This window comes from Anas acuta, chromosome 18 (assembly GCF_963932015.1).
Source record: "Anas acuta chromosome 18, bAnaAcu1.1, whole genome shotgun sequence".
Taxonomy (NCBI): domain Eukaryota; kingdom Metazoa; phylum Chordata; class Aves; order Anseriformes; family Anatidae; genus Anas; species Anas acuta.
Genome location: NC_088996.1, coordinates 6,137,119 through 6,157,571, shown reverse-complemented (window position 1 = coordinate 6,157,571; position 20,453 = coordinate 6,137,119). Strand labels below are relative to the sequence as shown.

At 44.1% G+C, this 20,453-nt stretch overlaps 2 protein-coding genes across 4 annotated transcripts in view; one reads left to right on the top strand and one right to left on the bottom strand.

The window, feature by feature from the left end:
• Positions 1-94: 94 nt before the first annotated feature.
• Positions 95-8,435, bottom strand: HEXD (hexosaminidase D). Of its 3 annotated transcripts, none has more exons than XM_068654746.1 (12): positions 8,219-8,435; positions 7,578-7,687; positions 7,395-7,482; positions 7,115-7,279; positions 5,524-5,707; positions 4,093-4,164; positions 3,446-3,641; positions 2,400-2,482; positions 1,532-1,610; positions 1,355-1,456; positions 747-836; positions 95-274 (listed from the first exon to the last, which is right to left on the bottom strand). In XM_068654746.1, the coding sequence occupies exons 1-12, from the start codon at positions 8,297-8,299 to the stop codon at positions 106-108; spliced, it is 1,419 nt and encodes a 472-aa protein (XP_068510847.1). In that variant the 5' UTR covers positions 8,300-8,435; the 3' UTR covers positions 95-105. The 3 variants fall into 3 exon arrangements, with proteins under 3 accessions (XP_068510847.1, XP_068510848.1, XP_068510850.1); XM_068654747.1 differs by having other exon boundaries at positions 7,241-7,279; XM_068654749.1 differs by having other exon boundaries at positions 228-646.
• Positions 8,379-20,453, top strand: part of OGFOD3 (2-oxoglutarate and iron dependent oxygenase domain containing 3) — a 43,184-nt gene continuing 31,109 nt past the window's right edge. Inside the window, exons 1-3 of the mRNA XM_068654764.1 lie at positions 8,379-8,770; positions 13,662-13,737; positions 14,698-14,740. Of these exons, the coding sequence (XP_068510865.1) occupies positions 8,479-8,770; positions 13,662-13,737; positions 14,698-14,740 (411 nt within the window). The 5' untranslated portion in view covers positions 8,379-8,478. The remainder of the gene's footprint in view (positions 8,771-13,661; positions 13,738-14,697; positions 14,741-20,453) is intronic.

Genomic DNA, 20,453 nt, shown 5'->3' with positions numbered 1-20,453 from the left:
ATCAGTTGTTGCCTCAACTCTTCAGATGACAAACTAGCTCTCTGATTAGTTGCAGATATCCCCATGTCATTTCACAAGGAATAAAACAGACTAATTGGAACACACCTAGGTTTGTGCTTTTATTGCTTTGTCTAAATCATCCACCACTTGTTGCAGCTTTTGTAGGCTTGGGTGGACGTTCTCCTCCATCCACTCCTCTACAGTACTGTTGTGGAAAACTTGTTCCATGGCCACTTGGAGGTCTTGCACCACGGCATTCCACTTTGAAAGAAGACTAACCAAAAATCAGAAGGAAAAAAAACAATCACGTGCAAGAAAGTTCTGCCTCAAGGGAGGCCCAGCTTACTGGGACTTTTAAAGGGGATACAGTTCTTGGGATGACTTTGCAGGAGCAGCATTTGCTAGAAGAGCTCAAGGGACTTGATTCTGTGCGAATGGCAAAAGGTTGATGCTGCTTGCATTTAAGTACCATTAATCTTGGTAATTTCCTTAGGTAATGACACATACAAGGGAGAGTGCTCTGAAGACTAATTTTGTACTTGTATTCAATGATCTTGTTCAACAGAAGGCAGATTAAGACAAATGTGCTCTTCTTTTTAAAACTGTATTATGAGCACATCATATTGATTGATTTCCATCGATGCTTCTGGAGTAACACAGAAAAAGGCAAGAACTCAAAGTGGAATGAACTTGCTCACCTGAAATATTAGACTTTTTCCCCTAGAATGTGAAATAGGTGGTGTTACCTTATTGCATCTGGCTGAAAATGATGCATTATTATAGGATGAATAATCTTCCTTTTTCTGTGGTAGGGACTGAACCAGCCTGTGACATATCTGAAAATGGATGTTAGAATGAACAGTTTTTGAAACAAGCAGCAATGCCTCTGCAGGCTGAGAAGGAGGTGACAGAGCTTTAGCTTTATCTCACAACTGGGGATAATGCCTAAAGAATAAGTAAATTTAATTCTGTCTTTGGAACTAGCTTGTAAAAGACAGTTAGTGGCAGATGACAATAACTGATCACCTGCTGAAATGTAAGTTTCAAGTTCTTTTTCTGTAACCATACAATTAAAAGTGTTCATTTTTAGTTTAAAGAGCAGTAAGTACTAATTCAACAAAGAATCTGGTTGTTAAAAAAAAAAAAAGCACAGAGTGTTTAGGAATGCAGCAGAAATATTTTAAATATATTTTGCTGAGGTGTCAATATATAGGGATGCAGTGCCTGAAAGGTGGAGCTTGATGTTTAAGTGAATTGAATAGTCACTTTACTGGATTTCCTTGAATATACAGCTAATTTGTAGATGAAATAGCCCCCACACTCCTGCAGACAGAATCAAAGTAAACCTTTTTACCTGTTCCTTTCAAGAAGTTCATCCACAGATGACTTGAGGTAGAAACTAACTTGTGTCACCAGGGAAAGAATAGTGCTCCCAGGAAAGGTCCCCAGACTTGTGCTGTCCAAAAAGAACATTAGTTTCTGAACTTACCATGCAATGAGAAGAATCTGAACCCAGCAGATGGAATTTTACCTCATGAAAGTATCAATTTCCAGATTGGACATTCCCAGGAGCTTTTCCACATTCTCTTTAACTGTTTCAGAATAGCCACCTGGGCAGAAGACAGTAGAAGTAAACAAAAGGAGCCTAAGCAACCAAAATGTTTTTAAAAGAGCGTGTATCTTTTTTTTTTTTTCCCCCTGGAGTATTTAGCATTGGCCAACACCTTGGATGAAGAATTTTTAAAAGGTAAAATGGAAACAGAACAAGGAAAAATCTTGAGGGTTGTGGTGAGTAGGTTGTCTTTCATGGGGCTTCTTGTGCTACATGAAGCACTTTCAAGCTATGATTTTTCCATTCGGGTTACTTATGATTTTTAGTACCTTAGTTAAACGTATGTTGCGTTTTTCTGTTTTGAAAAAGAAACGTGGAAAGACAAATATTCTATTGGTAACTGCCTGTGAAGAAGCCAGAGACTACAGGATTTTTTTTTTACCACACTTCTTAGATTAGTTTTAAGAAAGTGGATTAGTTTACATTTAGATGTTGTTTACATGTAAAAGTTATTAGTCTCACTTATGTTCCAGCAGTGTTTCATGTTAGTTTTCAAATAAACAATTCAGTTTCTTAATTTTTCCAGTATGAATGAAGAATTGTGATGATTTGCAGGTTAAAATGCAACCAATAATTAATATACTATGGCTATTTTTACATACATGCTGAGACTTTCTTACTTCCCTACTGCAGGCCTGTGAGATGCATGATCTATTGTTTGCAATTCGGAACATGATCATACAGTCAAACCACCTCAAAATGTGATAAGCCTGTGCCAACCTGAGGGCAAGGTTATTTCACTCTTGTGTTAAGCTTTAGCTCAGAGAGAATAAAGTTGTCATTGTACCGTTCTCTAGTGCCTGCAGACATACAGCCAATGATGGAATTGCCACAGGGAAAAGCTCACACAAAACAGAGAAGTGATCATACCTTAAAAAACAAAACAAAACAAAACACATTTACTAATTAGACATTCCAGTCTATTATTAGAACATACTTAAGCAGTGGGAATTGTTAATATTCCAATCACTAAAAATCAAAGAGCCTTGGACAATCAGTTTCTGTCTTAGAGAAAGTATCTTTCATCTCTGAAATGTTACATATTCCTGTTTTACTAATTAGAACAGATACTGAACATGTGATGCTCAAGCTAAATTAGAATCAGACATTGGAATTCAATTCTCTGGTATTCCCTTAAACCTCTTGACTAGCACATAAAAACCTTTTACTCCCCCTAGGCCAAATTCCTCTCCTAACTTCCTTCTATTTTTGAATCCACATTAGACATTCAGCTTCACACTGAGTTGTTAACTATGACTTTTTTTTTGGTAGTAATTAGGTATTGGAAAAAATTATTAAGGAATACTGCTGGATATTCAAGAGTTCAACAGGGCTGTGAGAACTTCCGTAGGTTGAGCTGAATTTAAATTCTTTTGTCCTGTGCAGTTAGAGTACAATCACTTGAGAGATCTTCCATGCCTCAGTTAAAACCATTTCTTTGTTCTACAATATAACACATCCTTTTTGATTGTTACTCCAAATGTTAAGAATTTGGATGTTATGTGAAGAATATAATTTGTGGGCGGAGGAGTCACAGTACTGTTTATAAGCACTCCAAGGTGGCACAAAGTACATTCAAGCCTTCAGATCCAATCTGCTACTGTTAGTGGATGCCAACAGGCTGTTTCTGCTTCTAAAGCCTGTAGCAGTTGGCTGGAATTCTGAAATCCACGTTTTGCTGCTTTTACACAACTGAGTATAAACAGCAAGAAGGACTGCAGTGTTGCGAAGCTCCTCTGTAAATGCCCAACTTCCTTGTGCCTCTTAAAGAGTTTTTGGGTGGAAGTTTGCTTCCACATGATCCTTGAAACCATTAGAAAAGCTACTACTTACCTTTGCCAGCCGGTCAGCGCGATACCCTGAAGCAAATCGGTGGGGGTACTGCTTGCCACTTTCAGCCACTGAAGATGGTTTTGTAAGTGGTGTCCAATGAGCGTTAGAGACTGATTTACCCCTGTAGCTCCTTTAAAAGCACTGGCAAACCACACCTTGGAGAAACCACATCTACGATACTTCTCTACAAGAAGCACTGAAATAAGACACAAAAGAACACTTATCAGATATGTTTTTTCTCCACTTTCAGCCCTGACTGTAATGCTCCAGTTAACAGGAATTCTGGGCTCTGATCTGTTCTGTTGGATAAGGAGCCATGAGGTCTACTGAGTCATTTTTGCTGGTAATACACAACTATTAAATGCATTATAACTTGACAAGATGTGGGCAAGTCTTGTATACTTGTCCAAAAAATTAGCTCCTATTCTTTCAGTGGGGAATGTCTGCTGCCTTAAAGTAGTTCACTAGAATTCTCACATAATAATGGCTGCAAAGCTGTTTTTTTTTCTTTTGAAAACATCTCTGGACTGTATCTACACAAGACGACCGCCTTCTCCACCAGCACGCATTTTCTTCCCTTCAAGGATTAGCACTGATCAGTCTTTTTGAAACTCTTCTTCTAAGCAGCTCAGTAGAGAAGTACAAACCTTTGCTCTCCACATCCAGGTCTGCTGCATAGTCCCAGATCATAGGCTGCACGAGCTGTGGGACTCCAGACTCTGAAAGGAACAGGGTTATTCTAAATAATAGACAATGGCCTGTTAAAGGTATTAACCAAATACATATTATTGGTGTGGTAATGAATGACTAAAACAAACAATGGCTTGTCACTGAAATTCTTCATGTACAGTTCAAGTGTTCATGTGTATTTTCAGCCTGGCCAGGACTTTCAACATGCAAGTTCACGTGTCAGGGTCCTCAAGTCCTACAACATCTTGAAACCACTAATGCGGACCATCAGTGACAATTCATTGGCGATGCCATTCTTCCCAAGTCCATCTTGTTCCCAGGCTCTTGAATCTAGTAGTATACCTGCTGGGCTGAACTGGTAGAGCTGCAAACTGTACATGCAAGATTTTGGCTGAATTCAAAGGGAGTATTCACCCTTTAAGTTAGGGATTGTTTAAGCTGTGTTTGCAGAGAACTTAGCTTTTCAAGGTGCCCTGAAAGTCCAAATGAAGATAAACATTTAGCTTCCTTTTATAATCAACTGCCTGACTAGTTTTAAATGAGAAACTCTGACTCCTGGAGAAGCTACAGTAAAATTGTGCAAAAATTCAGTATTTTAACTGTGTATCATTTTAGTTTTAGACTGCTATTGCCTGTGCCTGTGGCAGTAGAGCACATGTAGCTAGATGCTGTGCTTCTCTTGTGGAAACTGCAGGGGTGTATATGGATTTTTTATGGGATGATTTCCCACCATGAAAGCCATGAGTAGGTCAATCAGTGCTCGAGGAGCTGTATGGCTCTTCATGGTACTGTCTAAATCTGTTCAGAGCATACATGTAAGGTGGAAAATACTGGAACTCCATCTACATTAGAACTACTCAACTTTTAGCAGCATTTGCATATTTTTCAACAAAGGAGGTTCCTGACATTGAGGCTGTGGAGCTATTCCACAATTCAGTATTGGAGTTCCTCATTAAGTTCCTCATTAATGTACTGTCAAAGACACTCACAGGGTCATGGCCTCTCCTTCTGAACCGGGTCTATGGGCAGCAGTTGCTGCACAGAGCAACAACTAACATTAGAAAGTGGTAAAAAGCATAGACATTTAGGATGAGACCAGCTTTTTTTGAGTAGATAAAGAAAACAGAATTTATGGCAACCTCTGCATGATGACTGTTTTTGTTAATTACCCGTGTATTACCATATAGAAAACTAACGTGCATACATAATGAGATTTGATCATGTCTGTGTGATTGCCAAGGACTCTTCTCCTTAGTTTATTGGCCCATACCTCAGCTATTCTCAGTTTTTTTTTAATTATTCTTCAACTACCAGCAAGTCTGTTTCAACTGACTGTGTGGACTTTTTTGAATGCTACAAAATGACTCACCCCATCACTGGTCACACACCTGCCAATGTTTCCTCACTTATCCCTCTGAGCATGTCATCCCACACGATGGGAGTCACAGTGGGGTAAGACGACGCCATACAACTTGCAACTGCTTTTATATGGGATAAGCAGAGCTTTTCTGGTGTGTTCTCTTGTTGTTGCAGCCACTGTTTTGACTCTTCTCCTTCACCAAGGTAGTAGACCTGAAACATCAAACAAATAATCCTGACTTCCTGCACAGGAAGGGGGGCAAGCTTGACAAAGTATCATTGAGTCACACAATACTCAAAAACTCTCGCACTGCTGTAACATGCTGAGTGGACATATTTCAAAGCACATCTCAGTGTTGGAGACGCTGTACGCATTCAGTCTGCAGGAGACCCTGGTCTGGATTAAATACATCAAGTAAGGGAAGTTTCATATATGAATTCCAATACCTATTTAATTCCTATATGAATTAAGGCATGCTGTATTTGGTTTTGGATGGATTGTCTTGGGAGTAGCTCTCTCCAGTCTTGGTTCAAGAAACTTAGCAACCTCTAAGGTCCTGAAATAAGTAAAGTGAGGTTCCTGTCCTGGAGATTATTTGTACATGAATCTAGAATTGATTTGGGAGCATGTCCAAGAGTGGTTTCAGCATACTTATTCCTATGTATGTAGTGGATTTGGGTCCATTACGATGGATACACATTTAAGTTCTATTATTTTAGAGCAAGTTTCATCTAAAACCTGTTTATTCTGCGCAAGTACAATTTTGCTTTATGAAAACTTCCATGTCCCTATCTAACCTTGCCATTAGTTCCCAAACAGCAGGATTCAAAATGCTAAGTCAGCACCAGTACAGTTAAGGTTGATCACAACGAATTTCAGGGATCTGCATTCCATAGGGATAGCTTTAAGAAACTCTGAGAAAGGAGAAAAACCTCAGGGTTCTCTTTCAAGGAAGCAAACTGCCTAGAGAACAAAAACCACTTCTCACCCCAGAAGGGCTTACTTTGAATAGCTTGGCCAGAAAAATGAGCCAACATCCTATGTCACAACTCACGGCTCTTAATGAATACTTCCAATTGATACCTCAGTTTGAATTCTCATTTGATGTAAAACCAAATTCTGAGTTCGTAGAACAAATCACAGAATGGCTTGGGTTGGAAGGGACCTTAAAGATCACCTAGTTTCAACCCCCTGCCATAAGTAGGGATGCCAGCCACCAGATCAGGTTGACCAAGGCCCCATCCAGCCTTGCCTCAAACACCTCCAGGGATGGGGCATCCATAACTTCTCTAGGCAACCTGTTCCACTGCCTCACCACCCCTACAGTGAAGAATTTCCTCTTGATGTCTAGTTTAAATCTATCCTTGTTTAAGACCATTCTCCCTTGTCCTATCATTATCTACCCACGTAATTCTCCTTTGGGAATTACAGCCAGGTCAATAGGAATGACATCCTAAGCTCCCAGGATGGCTTAGCATTGAAAGCTTTTCTACGCTGGCTCGTGCTGGTGCTTCCTGTCCCCAGAACTCCACCTGCACATGGCCAGGGCACCACTGAAACGAAGAAGTCTCAACCCTTGCTGCTGTGATAAAAAACTCCTGGCTCCAGAAAAGTCCCACCTCATCGCATCCTATGTGGAACCACTTCACGTCTTTGTGCAGCGCCATGACGTGATCGATCATGGCTTTGACCAGCGCCCGCGACTCCTCCTTGTGCGGGTTGAGAGCGTTGGGAAACATCCTCACCTCACGCAGATGGGCGAACTCCTTGTGCTTCAGCACGAACTGCGGCAGAAAACCAAGGTGAAGGCGGCTTCAGCTGCCTCTGGGGGTCCCCACAACCCTCAGCCGTGCCCCAGCTTGGAATCTTGAAGTCCCCCTCGGGGCCTGCCCCGCTCACCTCCATGTGCCCGAAGCTCTGCACCAGCGGCACCACCTCCAGCCCCTGCTCCTTGGCGAGGCCCAACAGCTCCTGGAGCTCCTGGCGGCTGCGGGACAAGGGGAAGGGGGCACAGTGAGGACCGAGCCGAACTGAACCAAGCTGGGCTGGTCCCGCAGTGTCCCCCGGCCCCCCCAGTGCTACCTGTATGCGTGTGGTGCCCGCAGCGGCTCCAGCGGCCCCGTGTAGGGAAAGGTGTCCTCATACTCCAGCAGCAGCCCCGTGGCGCCCAGGGTGCGGAGCAGCGGCAGCACCTGTGGCAGGGGGGTTAGGGCTTTATGGCCAGGGTTTAGGCCTTTAGGGCTGGGGTTTAGGGTCGGCTTTGGGGTTGGGTTTAGGGCTTTTGGGCTTAGGGCTGGGGTTTAGGGATGGCTTTAGGGCTCGGCGCCAGGGTTTACAGATGGGTTTAGGACTTTAGGGACAGGTTTAGGGCTTTAGGGCCGGCCTTGGGGCTGAATTTAGAAGTTTAGGACCGGCTTTGGGGTCGGCATTAGGGCTGGCTTTGGGACTGGGTTTAGGGCCAGGATTTAGAGCTGCTCTAGGGCTTAGGGCTGGCTTGACGATTTGGGTCTGAGTTTAGGGCTTTAGGGCCCGCTTTGGGGTCAGGTTTAGGACTTAGGGCCGGAGCTTTAGGGTCGGGTTTAGGATTTTAGGGTCGAGTTTAGGGTTTTAGGGCCAGGCTTTAGGGCCAGATTTAGGACTTTAGGGCCGGCTTAGGGCCGGATTTAGGACTTTAGGGCCGGGTTTAGGGCTTTAGGGCCGGGTTTGGAGCCGGCCCCCCTCACCTGCCGCAGGTAAGCAGCTCGCGGCGGGGCGCCCTTCAGGTCCAGGTGCACCAGGCGCTGCCGCAGCCCGCCGGCCGCCATGACCGCTCCGCTCTCGATTGCTCCTGCCTGAGGCGCGGCTCCGCTTCCATCGCTTCGGCTCTGGGCGTGTGAGGCGGGAGCCGCTCGGCAGCCGCCTGCTCAACCCTGCCAGGCGGGGCGGGGGGCGCCGAGCGCATCGCTCAGGGAAAGGCTTGAGGGAGGGGGAGGAGGGGGGCGCGATGGCGGCGCAGCGCCGAGCGGGGCCGGGGGGGGGGGAGCGGCGGAGACCGGCGGGCGGCAAGGCCCGGGCAGGCGGCACGGCGCCGGGACGGGGCTGGACGCTGAGGGGAGCGGCCCCCGGGGCTGCCCTGCTCGGCTCCGCCGTCCTCGTCGGCGGGCTGCTGGGCTGGAGCCTGCCCGGCGGCCTGCAGGGAGGAGCGGAGGTGCTGGCCCGCGGCAGCGAGGCGGTGAGGGACAGGTTCGTGGAGGTGGCCTGCTCCGGGGACTACGGCGCCGGCAGGAGGTTCGAAGGTACGGGGGTGTCGGTGTGAGGGACCCCGGGGTGGAGGCGTGAGGTACTGGGGTGTAGGTGGCAGGAATTGGGGCGTCGGTGTGAGGTACTGAGGTGTAGGTGTGAGGGACGAGGTGCAGGTGTTGGGTATTGGGGTGTAGACATTGGATATTGGTGTATCGGTGTGAGATACTGAGTGTAAGCGTTAGGTATTAGGGTGTAGGTGTGAGGTGTTGGGGTGTAGGTGTCAGTTGTTGGTGTATCAGGGTGAGATATAGGGTGTAAGTGTTGGGTATTGGGGTGTCGATGTCGGGTAGTGGGGTGTAGGTGTCAGGCATAGGGTTTAGGTGTTGGGTCTTGGGATGTAGGTAGAAGGTACAGAGTGTGCGTGTCAGGTATTGGGGTGTTGGTGCAAGGGACCCCGAGATGTAGGTTTTCAGTATTGGGGTGTCGGTGTGAGATATTGGAGCGTAGGTGTGAAATATGGGGTGCCAATGTTGGGTATTGGGGTGTCACTGTGAGGCATTGGGGTGTAGGTGTTGGGTATTGGAGTGTAGGTGTGAGGTATGGGCTGTAGGTGTCAGGTATTGAGGCACCAGTATGAGATATGGGGTGTAGGTGTCGGGTATTGGGGTGTTGGTGCAAGGAACCAGGGTGTAGGTGTGAGGTATGGGGTGTTTGTGTCACATATTGGGGTGTGAGGGGTCTATTTGTCGGGTATTGGGGTCTACCTGTTAGGTATCAGGTATGAGTGTCACGTATTGTAGGTGTGAGGGGTCTACCTGTTGGGTATTGGGGTCTTCCTGAGGGTATTTGGGTGTTTAAGCCTCTTAAACCCAGGTCACTTTGCTTCTATCAAACACCTGGTCATTGCATGCTTTATTTAAGTCCCCAAATGTTCACTTGGGGCAGCCTGAGAGATCCCTTGAGAACCCCACATAATTCTCTCCTGAAGCTGCTTTGCTTGGCCTGCGTGAAATCAACTTTTTGCTCATCTGCTTCCAGTACCTTTCTGTGCTCTGCTGATCCCTGTAATAGACTCGTGGGTGACTTTGTAAATGTTGTACAGGGCATGAAGTGGAACTAATTTAGGATACTTGTGCTGTTAGCGTGTGGTGATAGCACTAATGCCAACTTTTGATATTCTTGAGAGGCGCGATGCTGCCTGCAAAGCACATCTCCTCCGTCTTTGGGTCTCCCAGCTGAGTCTGTTTTCTGTTGAACTGGTATTTATCTCCTTGATATGTGGTTCTTTTGAATGTTGATGCTGGATCTTCTAGAGAAACACAAGATTTTCATCTGCCATGATGAAAAGCAGTGATTCTAACTCCGTCTGCAGCCAAAGAGTTGTACTGATACCCTTCTTCAGATTTGTAAGTTCATCCAGATAGATGAACACTGAAGTGGCACTGCTGGCAGAAGGCAGATCAACCCTTGCTTTTTGTCAGCCTACTTGTAAGTCTAGCTGTGTGTTGAACTTGATTGGTGAACTATTCCATGTAGAAAAAAATAATCTTTTCTGAGCTAGCTGGTAGCCAAACCTGTTTCCTTATCTGGTTCGTCATGTGGCTGACAAATTGTGTGCTGGCACAAAGCTGGAGGCAGCGTGGAGGCTAAAGCAAGCTGCTTGGAGCACAGGATGAACAATTTCCTGTTCTTCTGTTCTTCAGGTGCCAATGCTGGCAGGAAATGTTCAAACTGCAGCCTGGATGCGCTGCCCTGAGGTAACTGCCCTGGCACTGTGCAGGTGGCTGGTTCTGGAGCTACTGGTCTCAAGGTTGATAACAAAACAGAAGATGATGCAGAGCCTGGGGTCAGAAAGGCTTTTCCAGTGTTCTTTTGATACCATCTTGGAGATTTCATCTCAAATGTTCTTGAGGCCAAGGAAACGGCTGTCAGGAAGTTGCTAGTAAGAGAGCTTCCTCAGCAGGAGGACTTTCTGGCTTTAAAAACAGGAATACATATGTTGTGTTCTAACTTTCTGCAGTTACTATAAGGAGAAGTGCCTGCTGGCTTTATTTCCATAGACCGAAGGCCAGGGAAATATGTAGTGTTGCTGCAGATGTGGTACTTCTAACTGAATTGAGGCTGAAACTGTTCTTGTTCTACTACCAGGGCTTTGGCTTATCAAAAGAAATGCCCCAAACCCACAAAACATAATTTCTTCTCTTCTCTGATTTGCTAGAGCAGTGTTCTGAGCCGGAGTCTCGTGGTCTTGGCAGCCTCTGAGTTCTTTTCAGCATGAGGAAGAAAGTTGAAGGATACCTGTGCCAAGGAGGAGGAATGGATGCGTTCTCTGTTCCTGTGGTGTGATGGGGAGCAGACTGCAAATGCCAACTTCAGGGTGCAGTGTCTGGCTTGATCTCAAATGACCGATACAATTGGCATCAAATCCAGGAACGTGATGGAGGCTCTAGGGGCAGGGAGTCATTTTTGAATGCATTTGGGCTTTCGAAGTAGATCTTTGCTTGTTTCTCTTTACCTTATTGTGAGTTTGATTTTGTTTTCTAGCGGATGTTTTTACGTGTGTTCCCCTGCATTGTACTTTCAGAAAGAGAGCTGTGTTAGTGGTTATCAGAAATGCGCGAACATCTGTTGTGTTAGCAGCCAATTGAAGCTGTGCTCAACTTCTCCCGTTTTTTCTCCTGCCTTTTGCTCAGCATCCACCAGGCGGTGGTGAAGAGCCGGCCGAGCCTCGCTGCTCCCTGCTCCACACGGGGGCTGCTGATAACTCAGGAATAAAATGCGCCTTATGCTTCTCTGCCAAACTGGATTCGTCTGCGGAGCTTCAGTCACTTCGTTGGAAATATCTATTCAGTGATAGATAGAAAGCTTTTAATTCTGTCTTCACTCTGGCTTGAAATCTGCAGCTGCTGCTCTGTGTTGGAAGGAGGCACGTTGCCATCGTCATTCAGCGTCTGCTGCTCGCAGTAAAGTTTCCACAGCTCAGATGAGCTTTTTGTTTGTGCACCTGTCCCTGCCCCACAGTGAACCAGCCTGAGCTGTGAGTTTGCTTCAATAGACACCAGAACTGGTGCCGCAGAGCAGAGTTCTTATGTCCGTGGTACAGCTCAGCAGTAAACATGCTTCACAGGAATATAAAATCTGTTATTTGTCAGTGGCTGAGCACTTCACTGATTGTGTTTGCAGAAGATAGGGTATTCTGTGAACAGTCTCATCTGTGTTCTGAACCCTGCAGCCAAACCTTGGCTGCCTGAGATATAGTTGTGTTCAGTTTTTGGAATTACAAGATGAGTAAACACGAGAATTTCCCCAAAACTTGTCTAGCCTTTTTGGTTGCAGAGGGGATGAAGTGTGCCTGAAATAGGCGTAGAGGCTTCCGAACTTAAAACTTAGAGCAACTTTTCCCCCTGTAAAGCCCTGGTGGGTTTTTGTCTGTTGAACTGTGCCTTTGGTGCTGGTACTGCATTGCGAAGTACTGTTGGCTGACATGCAAAACACTACTGTTTCTGCAGAACAGCATGCTTTGATTCTGCTTTTTTATCCTTTTGCTCACAGGGTCAAGAGGAGAGAAGTGATGTGGGGAGCAGTGGTTCTGGTTCAGCCTCTCTACAGTGCTGGGTTCTGTGCTGCTGTTGTGGTATGGATGGTTGGCAGCACAATCTCCAGCATTATTTCAGATTGCACGTTTGCTAGGTTGTCTTCTGATAATTTAGTATGTGCTCCCTGGAATTTGATTCTTGCTTGAGCTCACCTCAGGGAATTGTTGCCGGTAGTCAGAAAGCGCAATGACTTGTCTGGGTTGTAATCCCCCTGGTTTCCTGACCTTCATCTGCTGCTGCGTTTTTACTCCAGTGGCTTAGGAGGAAAAATCTCTTTTAGGAGTGTTCAGGGACCCAGTGTTGGCTGCCTGCCCTCATGGTGACAGGCCCAGGACGGGAATCTGGATTTGGGACCAACTGGGGTCTGGCAATGATGGATGGGGAGCCAGAGCAGAGCAGGCTATATGTGTGCACCCAGGGGAAAGGAGGGATGTGCTTCGGGTGCCTCAGGGTTCAAACACTGCCTGCTGTGGGTGCTTCCAATTTAAACACAAGTTAAACAAGTGTTTTTTCTTTTCCTGAGCAAGGAAAAATGTCCACAGTTTGGTATGTTGTTGTCAGCACTCAGCCATTTCAGCCACATGTCGTCGTCTCGCTGCTTCTCTCTCCTCCTGAAGCTCTGGTGTGACTGGAGGGATTTGTGGTGTGCTTAAGGCAGCCAGAACACGTCCGATAAGGCAGGGTGTGCATTCCCGTAAATATCTTGTGCTGTGGCTAGATTTCATTCTATCACTCCATGGTCATTGTTATCATTAGTGGCTTTCGATCAGAGCAGACTGATGCTTTTGACTCGTACAGGTGATTTTTTCCCTCTCTCAGTAGTGCTTAAGCCTCTCTCCTTTGTTTTGATGATAAAATAAACTTTGAAGAGGAGTTCAGTTCAGCAGCAGTAAAGTGTGTTGGCAGATGTCAGCAAATGCATTCCTTCAAACTTTTCTGCAACTTTATATCTATAAATGGATCTTCCCCAGAAAAGTGTCAAATGCAGCATCCCAAGGTCTGCAGTGGCTCAGAACTGATCTTACCAATCCTTCTTGCCTGAAGGCTGGTGGACCAGACTTCTAGTTTTATAAGAAGTTACAAAGAATCATAGAATACCCCGAGTTGGAGGGACCCCCAAGGATCATCAAGTCCATCTCCTGGCTTCACACAGGTCTACCCAAAAATTCAGAGCGTTTGACTGAGAGCATAGTTACGTAGTGTATTCATTGTGTATTCTTCACCCGTAATTCTTGCTGTTGGCCTTTTTCCACGAGCTTTTAATATCAAAGGTTAGATTTCTCAGCAAGGGATTTTAAGTGATTTTATTGGAAAGATGATAATTTTCTTTCTCCTCTTTGTGTTGCAGGGTGCACTCCCAGGAAATGTGGAAGAGGTGTAACCGATGCAGTAATAACAAGGGAGGAAGCTGAAAGAATCCGTAGGTAATTTTTCTTTTAGTTTTTGAATTGTAATGTGCAGAAGAAGCAGGGCCATGCTGACGGTGTGCCAGTATTTCAGGTGTAGCACAAAGCTCGTTAGCTGAAGGAGATGGTTTTAACTGGTTAAAGCATTAAACTTCTATTTTAAAGCCATTTTCCTCTTCTGCTGTAGTGGAGGCTGTTCTCTTTCACACAGAGTCTGCCTAGCTCTGTGGGGCATGTGGGTTGTAGAGAATAAAACTAAATGGTGTTCTCTGAATCTCACATTTTTTGAACAATTTCTACTTAGCCTTCTGTTCCAATTGGCCTTTAAAAATGGAATGAACAACATAAATCTCTGTTCAGCTGAGTCGCTTTATGGGTAATGTGCTGGTGCTGACCCTCTATGAGCACAAAGTGGTGAATTTTAATCAAAGAGTAGGGGGCACTGTCAAATTCTTCAGTTAGAAGTTATCAGCCTCCTTGAGTGTGGTTTGCACTTGGTGATTATGTAAGTGGAATTTCACTCTAACACTCTCAGTGCTTCAGCTGATACGCAGCTGGCATAGAGCTGTTCTCTGGGCTGGCCCTTTGACTTCAAACTCTGGCTGGACTCTTGTTTTTGATAAAGTATCTTTGCATTATGTAGGTTTATTTGTACTGCCCTGAGGGATCAAGTTCTGTGGTGTTTTTGTTTCTTTTGTTTACGTTGCCCAGAATGTACTTGAAAGTCAGTGGTGTTGTGGGTGTTTATGGAAGGGGCTACAGGTTCAGAAATGTTCCACAGTGCAGATACTCTGTTTTCATGTCAGGTTGCGTGATTCAGAATTTCAGATAAATGGCAGCTTCTATTTTCAACTCAGTTGGGTTATATCTGATGCATTAAATAACCCTTACTGGGAAGCTGTATGCTGTAAATAAAGATATTACAGGACAAAGTGATCAGATTTCAGTTCTCATCTGAGGTTATTGTTTTGCCTGCAGAATAGCAGAGAGAGGACTGTCCTTCGGAGGATCTGATGGAGGGGTGAGCAGTGTCCTGTTACTTTTTACATTCTCTTACTTCCAAGGTGATCTTTGAGATTATAAATGCATTTTGGGAGCTAGAGGCGATAATACAGAATTTTTCCTTCCACTTAGATATAGGAAAATTGTTTGGAAATTAATTTTCTATCCTATTAATGCTTCTGCTAACACTATAAGTCATGACTTTTTCAGTACTGTTCACACATTTCCTATTATTCAGTTAATATTTCTAGGTCCTCTCTTGAACTGGTTTTGTTGGGTGCATCTGGAACCAGTTGCTATAGCTGAACTGCACAAGTTTGATTTTTTTTTTTTTGAGAAACCAAATCAAAGTGGTCCATGGCTATCATGTAAAGATGGGTTTCATGTAATGACAAAAGGCCTCATGTAACATCTTAAGCAGAGTTTTGAATTACATTCTTTAGAAGTGAAAACAACTATTTCTCTTTCACAGGCATATTTCTCTTAATTTTTTCTCCCCCTTTGTTCTCAGGTTGTTTTTGTGTATAAACAGAAACTGTTTTGTATTTGTAAACATGAACACTTACTAAGGCCTCTGCTGAATTAGGGCATTTAGTACAAGAAAAGGATAAAGATGGGGGTGGAAAAAAGACACTTTAATGTCTTTGTGACTGCTTAAAAAGATCTGAAAAAAAAACACAACTAAGCAACTTTGGTGGTGTTGCCCATCTGAAACAATATCTTTACAATATTTAACGTTCCCTGTTCAATTCAGACAGTGTCTCTTGGATATTTTTTCAGTTCTGTGGTTGCACAGTTTGCCATTCTGCCTGGGTTACTCAGCCCGTTGGGACCTCCTGCTTAGCTCCTGTCATTAGTGCTGTCAAGACTGTTTCCTGTCTTGTTCTTTTGGGACCTGCATGTGATTGTCGTTAGACTTCCACAAAGAGGAATTAAGAAGGGCAGTGTGAAACACAGGGACAGGTTCAAGGACTTGGACCACTGAGAGCTGGGGCCAGCAAATTGGGGAAATGTCCAGAGACCTCCTGGAAGAGACTTGAAGGGAGGTGAGCGGCTGCCCAGTGCTCAGAGCTGGGCATGGGGTCCTGAGCTGGGTTACTTGGACAATAAGCTGGAATCTCAGCCAAATATACAGCTGTCATCACATCACTCTGGAAGCATAATTTTGTATTTTTTTAAAGGAGAGGGAAACCAGGGGAAAAAGATTCTTGTAGTAAACTGCTGTTGGTCTCAGAGAAATCTGGGCTGTGATCCAAATCTTCTCACGTTTCTTGTAATGTGGGAATGTGAGAAAGTTACTGCGTGCTGCTACTCCTTAGGGAAAGCTGCAAGAAGAGTTGTGTAGTATTGCATTGAAGGCTCATCCAAAATTGTGGACAGACATCTCAAAGATGCTGAAAACGGGGGCTGAACAGTATTTCTTGGGGCATGTTTAGGACAACCTTTTAAATATGGACTCTTTGTCTAATTTATCATGTATATTTTTTTTCTTTCATTCCCAGTTCTGCATTTTTCTCTTTCTTACTCAATCTGTGTTCTTGTATTCCCCATGTCATGGAATGAATCTGCTCCTGGTAGTGCAGTCTTAGTTCCCAGATCTCATTAAATAATGATTGATGTGTGCTGATGATGTGTAGATGAATTTTCTTTCTTTGCTTAAGCCTTTTATTTTATTTTCATATCTGTCATCTACATAGCATACAAAGTGTTTCAAGTCTTAACTTCATCCAGCAACTTTACCCCTTTGCCTCCTAAGCTTCAGTTCTGTTGGATTAGATTTAGCTTGTTGCTTTAAGGTTCTTAGACTTTGTAGTGTTTGGATAATTCTGTCCAATTATGTCTGCTGTTCTAAGACTATTTTTTTCTTAGAACTTCCTTAAATAATTTCTCATATCTGCTCCTTAATTCTTCTTAATTCTTTCTTTAGCTAACTTGCTCTCTACACTATTCCAAGTGGAACGTCTTCAGATTTCTACTGGGGTATAGACCACATTTTAATTCTCCCCGATTTCCTCCTAATGCCTTTTAAAGCAGCATTTTGGTCTGTCCTACTTGTGTTTTGAATTCACAGAAGCATGTGTCTAATGTAATAACTTAAAGAGCTAATTTTGCAGCTTGCAAATCTGTCAGTTCACTCCCTTTGTTTGCTACTCTTTCAGCTCCCTTGGAGGACTGAAATGTAGTGCAAACCCTGGTTTCCTTCTCTGTCCTTTTGTGTTGAGGAAGTCCTGGCCAACATCTGAACCATTGAAGTCTCCCAGCAGTCATGCCCCAGTTGTCATGCTGAGCTTTCTTTCCTATATTCCTTTATAATTGCTCCTAGATTAGTGTGTGTGCAGACACACGCATCCACACTTGTGTGCTAATGCACACGCTGAGGCTAGAAGACATGCTTGTAATCCAACTTCCAACAAAATACAAACGGGCACCTTCTCCAGTGCTGTACCTCTCCCCCACATAGGTATCTGTAGCTATAAAATAGCTTTTTCACCGCATTCTCTCTTTCACAGAAAGTCATTTGTACTCATTCTCTTGCTGTTTCTCAACTTACTTTTTTCCCCTCTTTATAAAGATAATGACCTTTCCTTTTTTTCCCAACCTAGTATTTTCTTGCATGCAGTCCCTGCTTGCGTTGCCAACTTAGTCATGACTCATTCATTCACATCTTTGTGAGTGCTGCCGTCATAATGCCTCTCCAGTGCAAATAAACTCGACTCATTTACTATCAAAGCTATTGGCATTTAGATAAAGCCTGATGGAGGGGAAAAGAAAAAACAAAGCACCTTGGTGCAGCCAGTCAGCTGCAGCCCTCTGCTTCCTGTGTTGCTGCAAAATTGGCAGAGGTAGCTACCTGAAATTCCTTTTTGCAGGGAAAATTACATTTCTTAATGACTGAAGGAAGTGAACAACATATGTAACTGTGATGTCAGACAAGGGTGTCTGATGTGGGCCCACGCACAGAATGGTGTTTCTACAGGTAATATTGCTCCTTGTTCTGCTTTCAACTCTCCCAGCCAAACTAAAGTCCTCAAAATGCTGTCCCTTCTGAATTTTCCAGGGAGAAGGTAAAGCCTCTGCATGGTATTTATCCTTCCACACACCTCTGCTGAAACCCCAGAGTCTCCTTCCTTTTTGCCTCGCCTCCTGATAGGGGTAGCTGCCAGTGTGTTGCAGTGCATCTTTCACTTCCCTTTGTTTCTTTTATTGTCTTGCTGGGATTGTCTGGACCTTGCTGTAGGAAGCTGGGGAGGAGTGTAAGATGTCACGGCCAAATATTGATTTAGTTTCCCAGTAATAAGCTGTGCCTCCAGCACTTTGTATGATGTTTGGTTGCATTTGTCTCATAATTAATCAGCCTCTCTCTTAAGAGGCACCCTCTACTCTGGTTCGAGTAGAGAAGGATATTTAAAGGTGTTGCTGTTTCTGAGAGCCTGTGCATGGCTACGCACAGGAACCACAGGTTTGCTGCTGCCCAGGATGGGTGACCATGGACAGCCTTCATTGCTCTTCCCTCTTCTCAGCTCGTGTAGGTGAGCGTTCCCACAGGAGGAGTGGGGAAAGGTTTGAGCTCTACAGGCTTCTTTGCAGGCAAGTGGAAGCAAGTTATGCAAAATTCTCTTTTGGGCACTTTTTTTTGCTGTTTTCTTCCAGAGTCTCACCTAAAGCTTTTTAAGGGGTAAAGGTAGAAGTAGAATCACTGTAGCAGTGCAAGTGTAGTTGGCAGTCTGTTTCAGTGAGGATCAAAGAAAGGGCCTTTCGTGCTCCTCAAGACAGGGAAATTGATCCTTTTTGCTATATGCTGAGAAATGGTGGCTATTTCCATATCCTTGCTGGATCTGTTTTACAGTGAGAGGGTGGAGAATATGAGACTAACGATACTTAAGGTCCAAAGGAACATATGTTGTAGTGTTTTTTTTTTAAAGGAAGTTCATTCTCCTTTCTGTAGGAGCTCTGTAACCATCTCAGAAATAGGTGTGTGAATATGTGTGTTTGCATTGTTTTGCTGTCTTCAGATAAACTTTGTAGAGCTTTCAACTGGGGAGCAGTGACCTGAGCTACTGATGACTGATGAACCCTTATCAGGCAGCTGAACTTGAAGTAATGGTGTTGACAGAAGCTTCCACCAGGGTATTCTTCTGAGTGTGGAAAATGGTGCTGAAAATATTTAATGTGCTGAAATGGCAGAGGCTAAAATAAATGCATTTCAGTTTCTTTCCAAGGCAGTTGTTAAACAAATAGCTCTGTGCTCACATGTAATCAACTCCCCATCTACATTTAGCGTTCAGATGTTTTCCCCTGTCTGAAAGGACCCCGAGGAATATTCGATCATCTTGAGACTTCATTTTCAGTCTTCATCTGGCTTTGTACTGCAGCTATTACATTTTCAGCTGTGAATATCGTCATTTCTTGTGGGAGTTCTGTATTGATCCACTTGGCCATTTTGGATTCTACCACATCACCGTGATCATCTGCAGCTTGAGGAACTGAGAACGAACATGTTTTACTTCTGAAGCTCTAGTAAAGCTTATTACAAGAGCTGCTCTTGAACGAGTGTAAGATGACCTGTTTCTGTAACAGTCTTCTGCAGCCTTTGGAGAACTTCAGTGAGAATGGGAGGTCTGAAAAGCTCATGCTGTGTCCATTTAAATAGCTTGCTACTGTACATATTTTCAAAGGTTAAAGGGTAGGTGAAGTGATTTGGGTGCATACATTAAAAGAAGGCCGTCAATATCTCTTTTAAATGGAGACTTTTGTGGAGTTCTGCTATTTCAGTTTAGAAGCTCAAAGCAGTTGAGCATACAGCGGTTTTCTTTTGCTCAGATTGTCGTGGTTGTTTTTTTCCAAACACGATCCAGACGAGGAGAGAGAACAGGGCTTTGAGGGCAGGGGTGAATGCACTGCAGCACTGACATGTAAGTGCACTGATGATTTGGGCTGCTTGTTCACCAGCCTGTCTGCTTTTGGGTCAAAATATGAAGTGGCTTCAAATCAAACAAAGTATTGTGTCAGCCATGCCCAGAAATCCTTCTTACTGGTAAGATGGAGGTTACCGTTCTTTCCAAGCAGCTCACCTAATCATACTATTATTATTTTGATTTTGTTAAAATAATGTGAATGGTATGTGGTGCATCAAGAGATGCCAGATCCCAAGATGAGAGTGCTTTTTCCAGGATATTGTACATCAAAGAGGTCATTCTAATTTTAGTGCCAGTCAGGTTAATTAACTGTTGCTACTTGCTATTTTCAGTGTAGAAAATAAGGCTGCTATTAAGAAGGTATACTTTTAAATACTGTTTAACTGATGGGAAATTAGGCAATAAATATGTCCTTTCCTGCCCACAAAATACATATAAACATGTACTTCATTCAATTCAGGGAGATATTTTAGGGTCTTGAGATGTAGCTCTCTACCATAGCAAATCTGAATACTCATCTTTTAGCTTGGTCTGGAGCTCAACAGAAGCATTTGGCTTGAATCAAGTGGTGTCGTGTTAAAGGGGTGTAGCTGATTAACCGTTACGGGCCCGGTTGGATTCAGAGTACTGAACCAGTCGGACATTCACCAAAACTGGGGGTCCGTTCGGACATTCACCAAAAACGTAATAACCACCTGGGGGTCCGCTCAGACATTCACCAACAATGCATTAACCGTCTGGGGGTCTGGTTAGATTCAGAACACTGAACTATCACGGATAACCACCCTCACCCTAGTTGCATTAATGAGAGCTATC

What these genes read in the sequence shown, in the direction of transcription:
- HEXD (XM_068654746.1), bottom strand. Translation starts at nt 8,299, where the DNA reads ATGGCGGCCGGCGGGCTGCGGCAGCGCCTGGTGCACCTGGACCTGAAG. An exon ending in GAGCTGCTTACCTGCGGCAG is followed by an intron (nt 7,688 to 8,218) that starts GTGAGGGGGGCC and finishes CCCCTGCCACAG; the next exon opens with GTGCTGCCGCTGCTCCGCAC. An exon ending in GAACTTCTTGAAAGGAACAG is followed by an intron (nt 837 to 1,354) that starts GTAAAAAGGTTT and finishes ATCCATTTTCAG; the next exon opens with ATATGTCACAGGCTGGTTCA.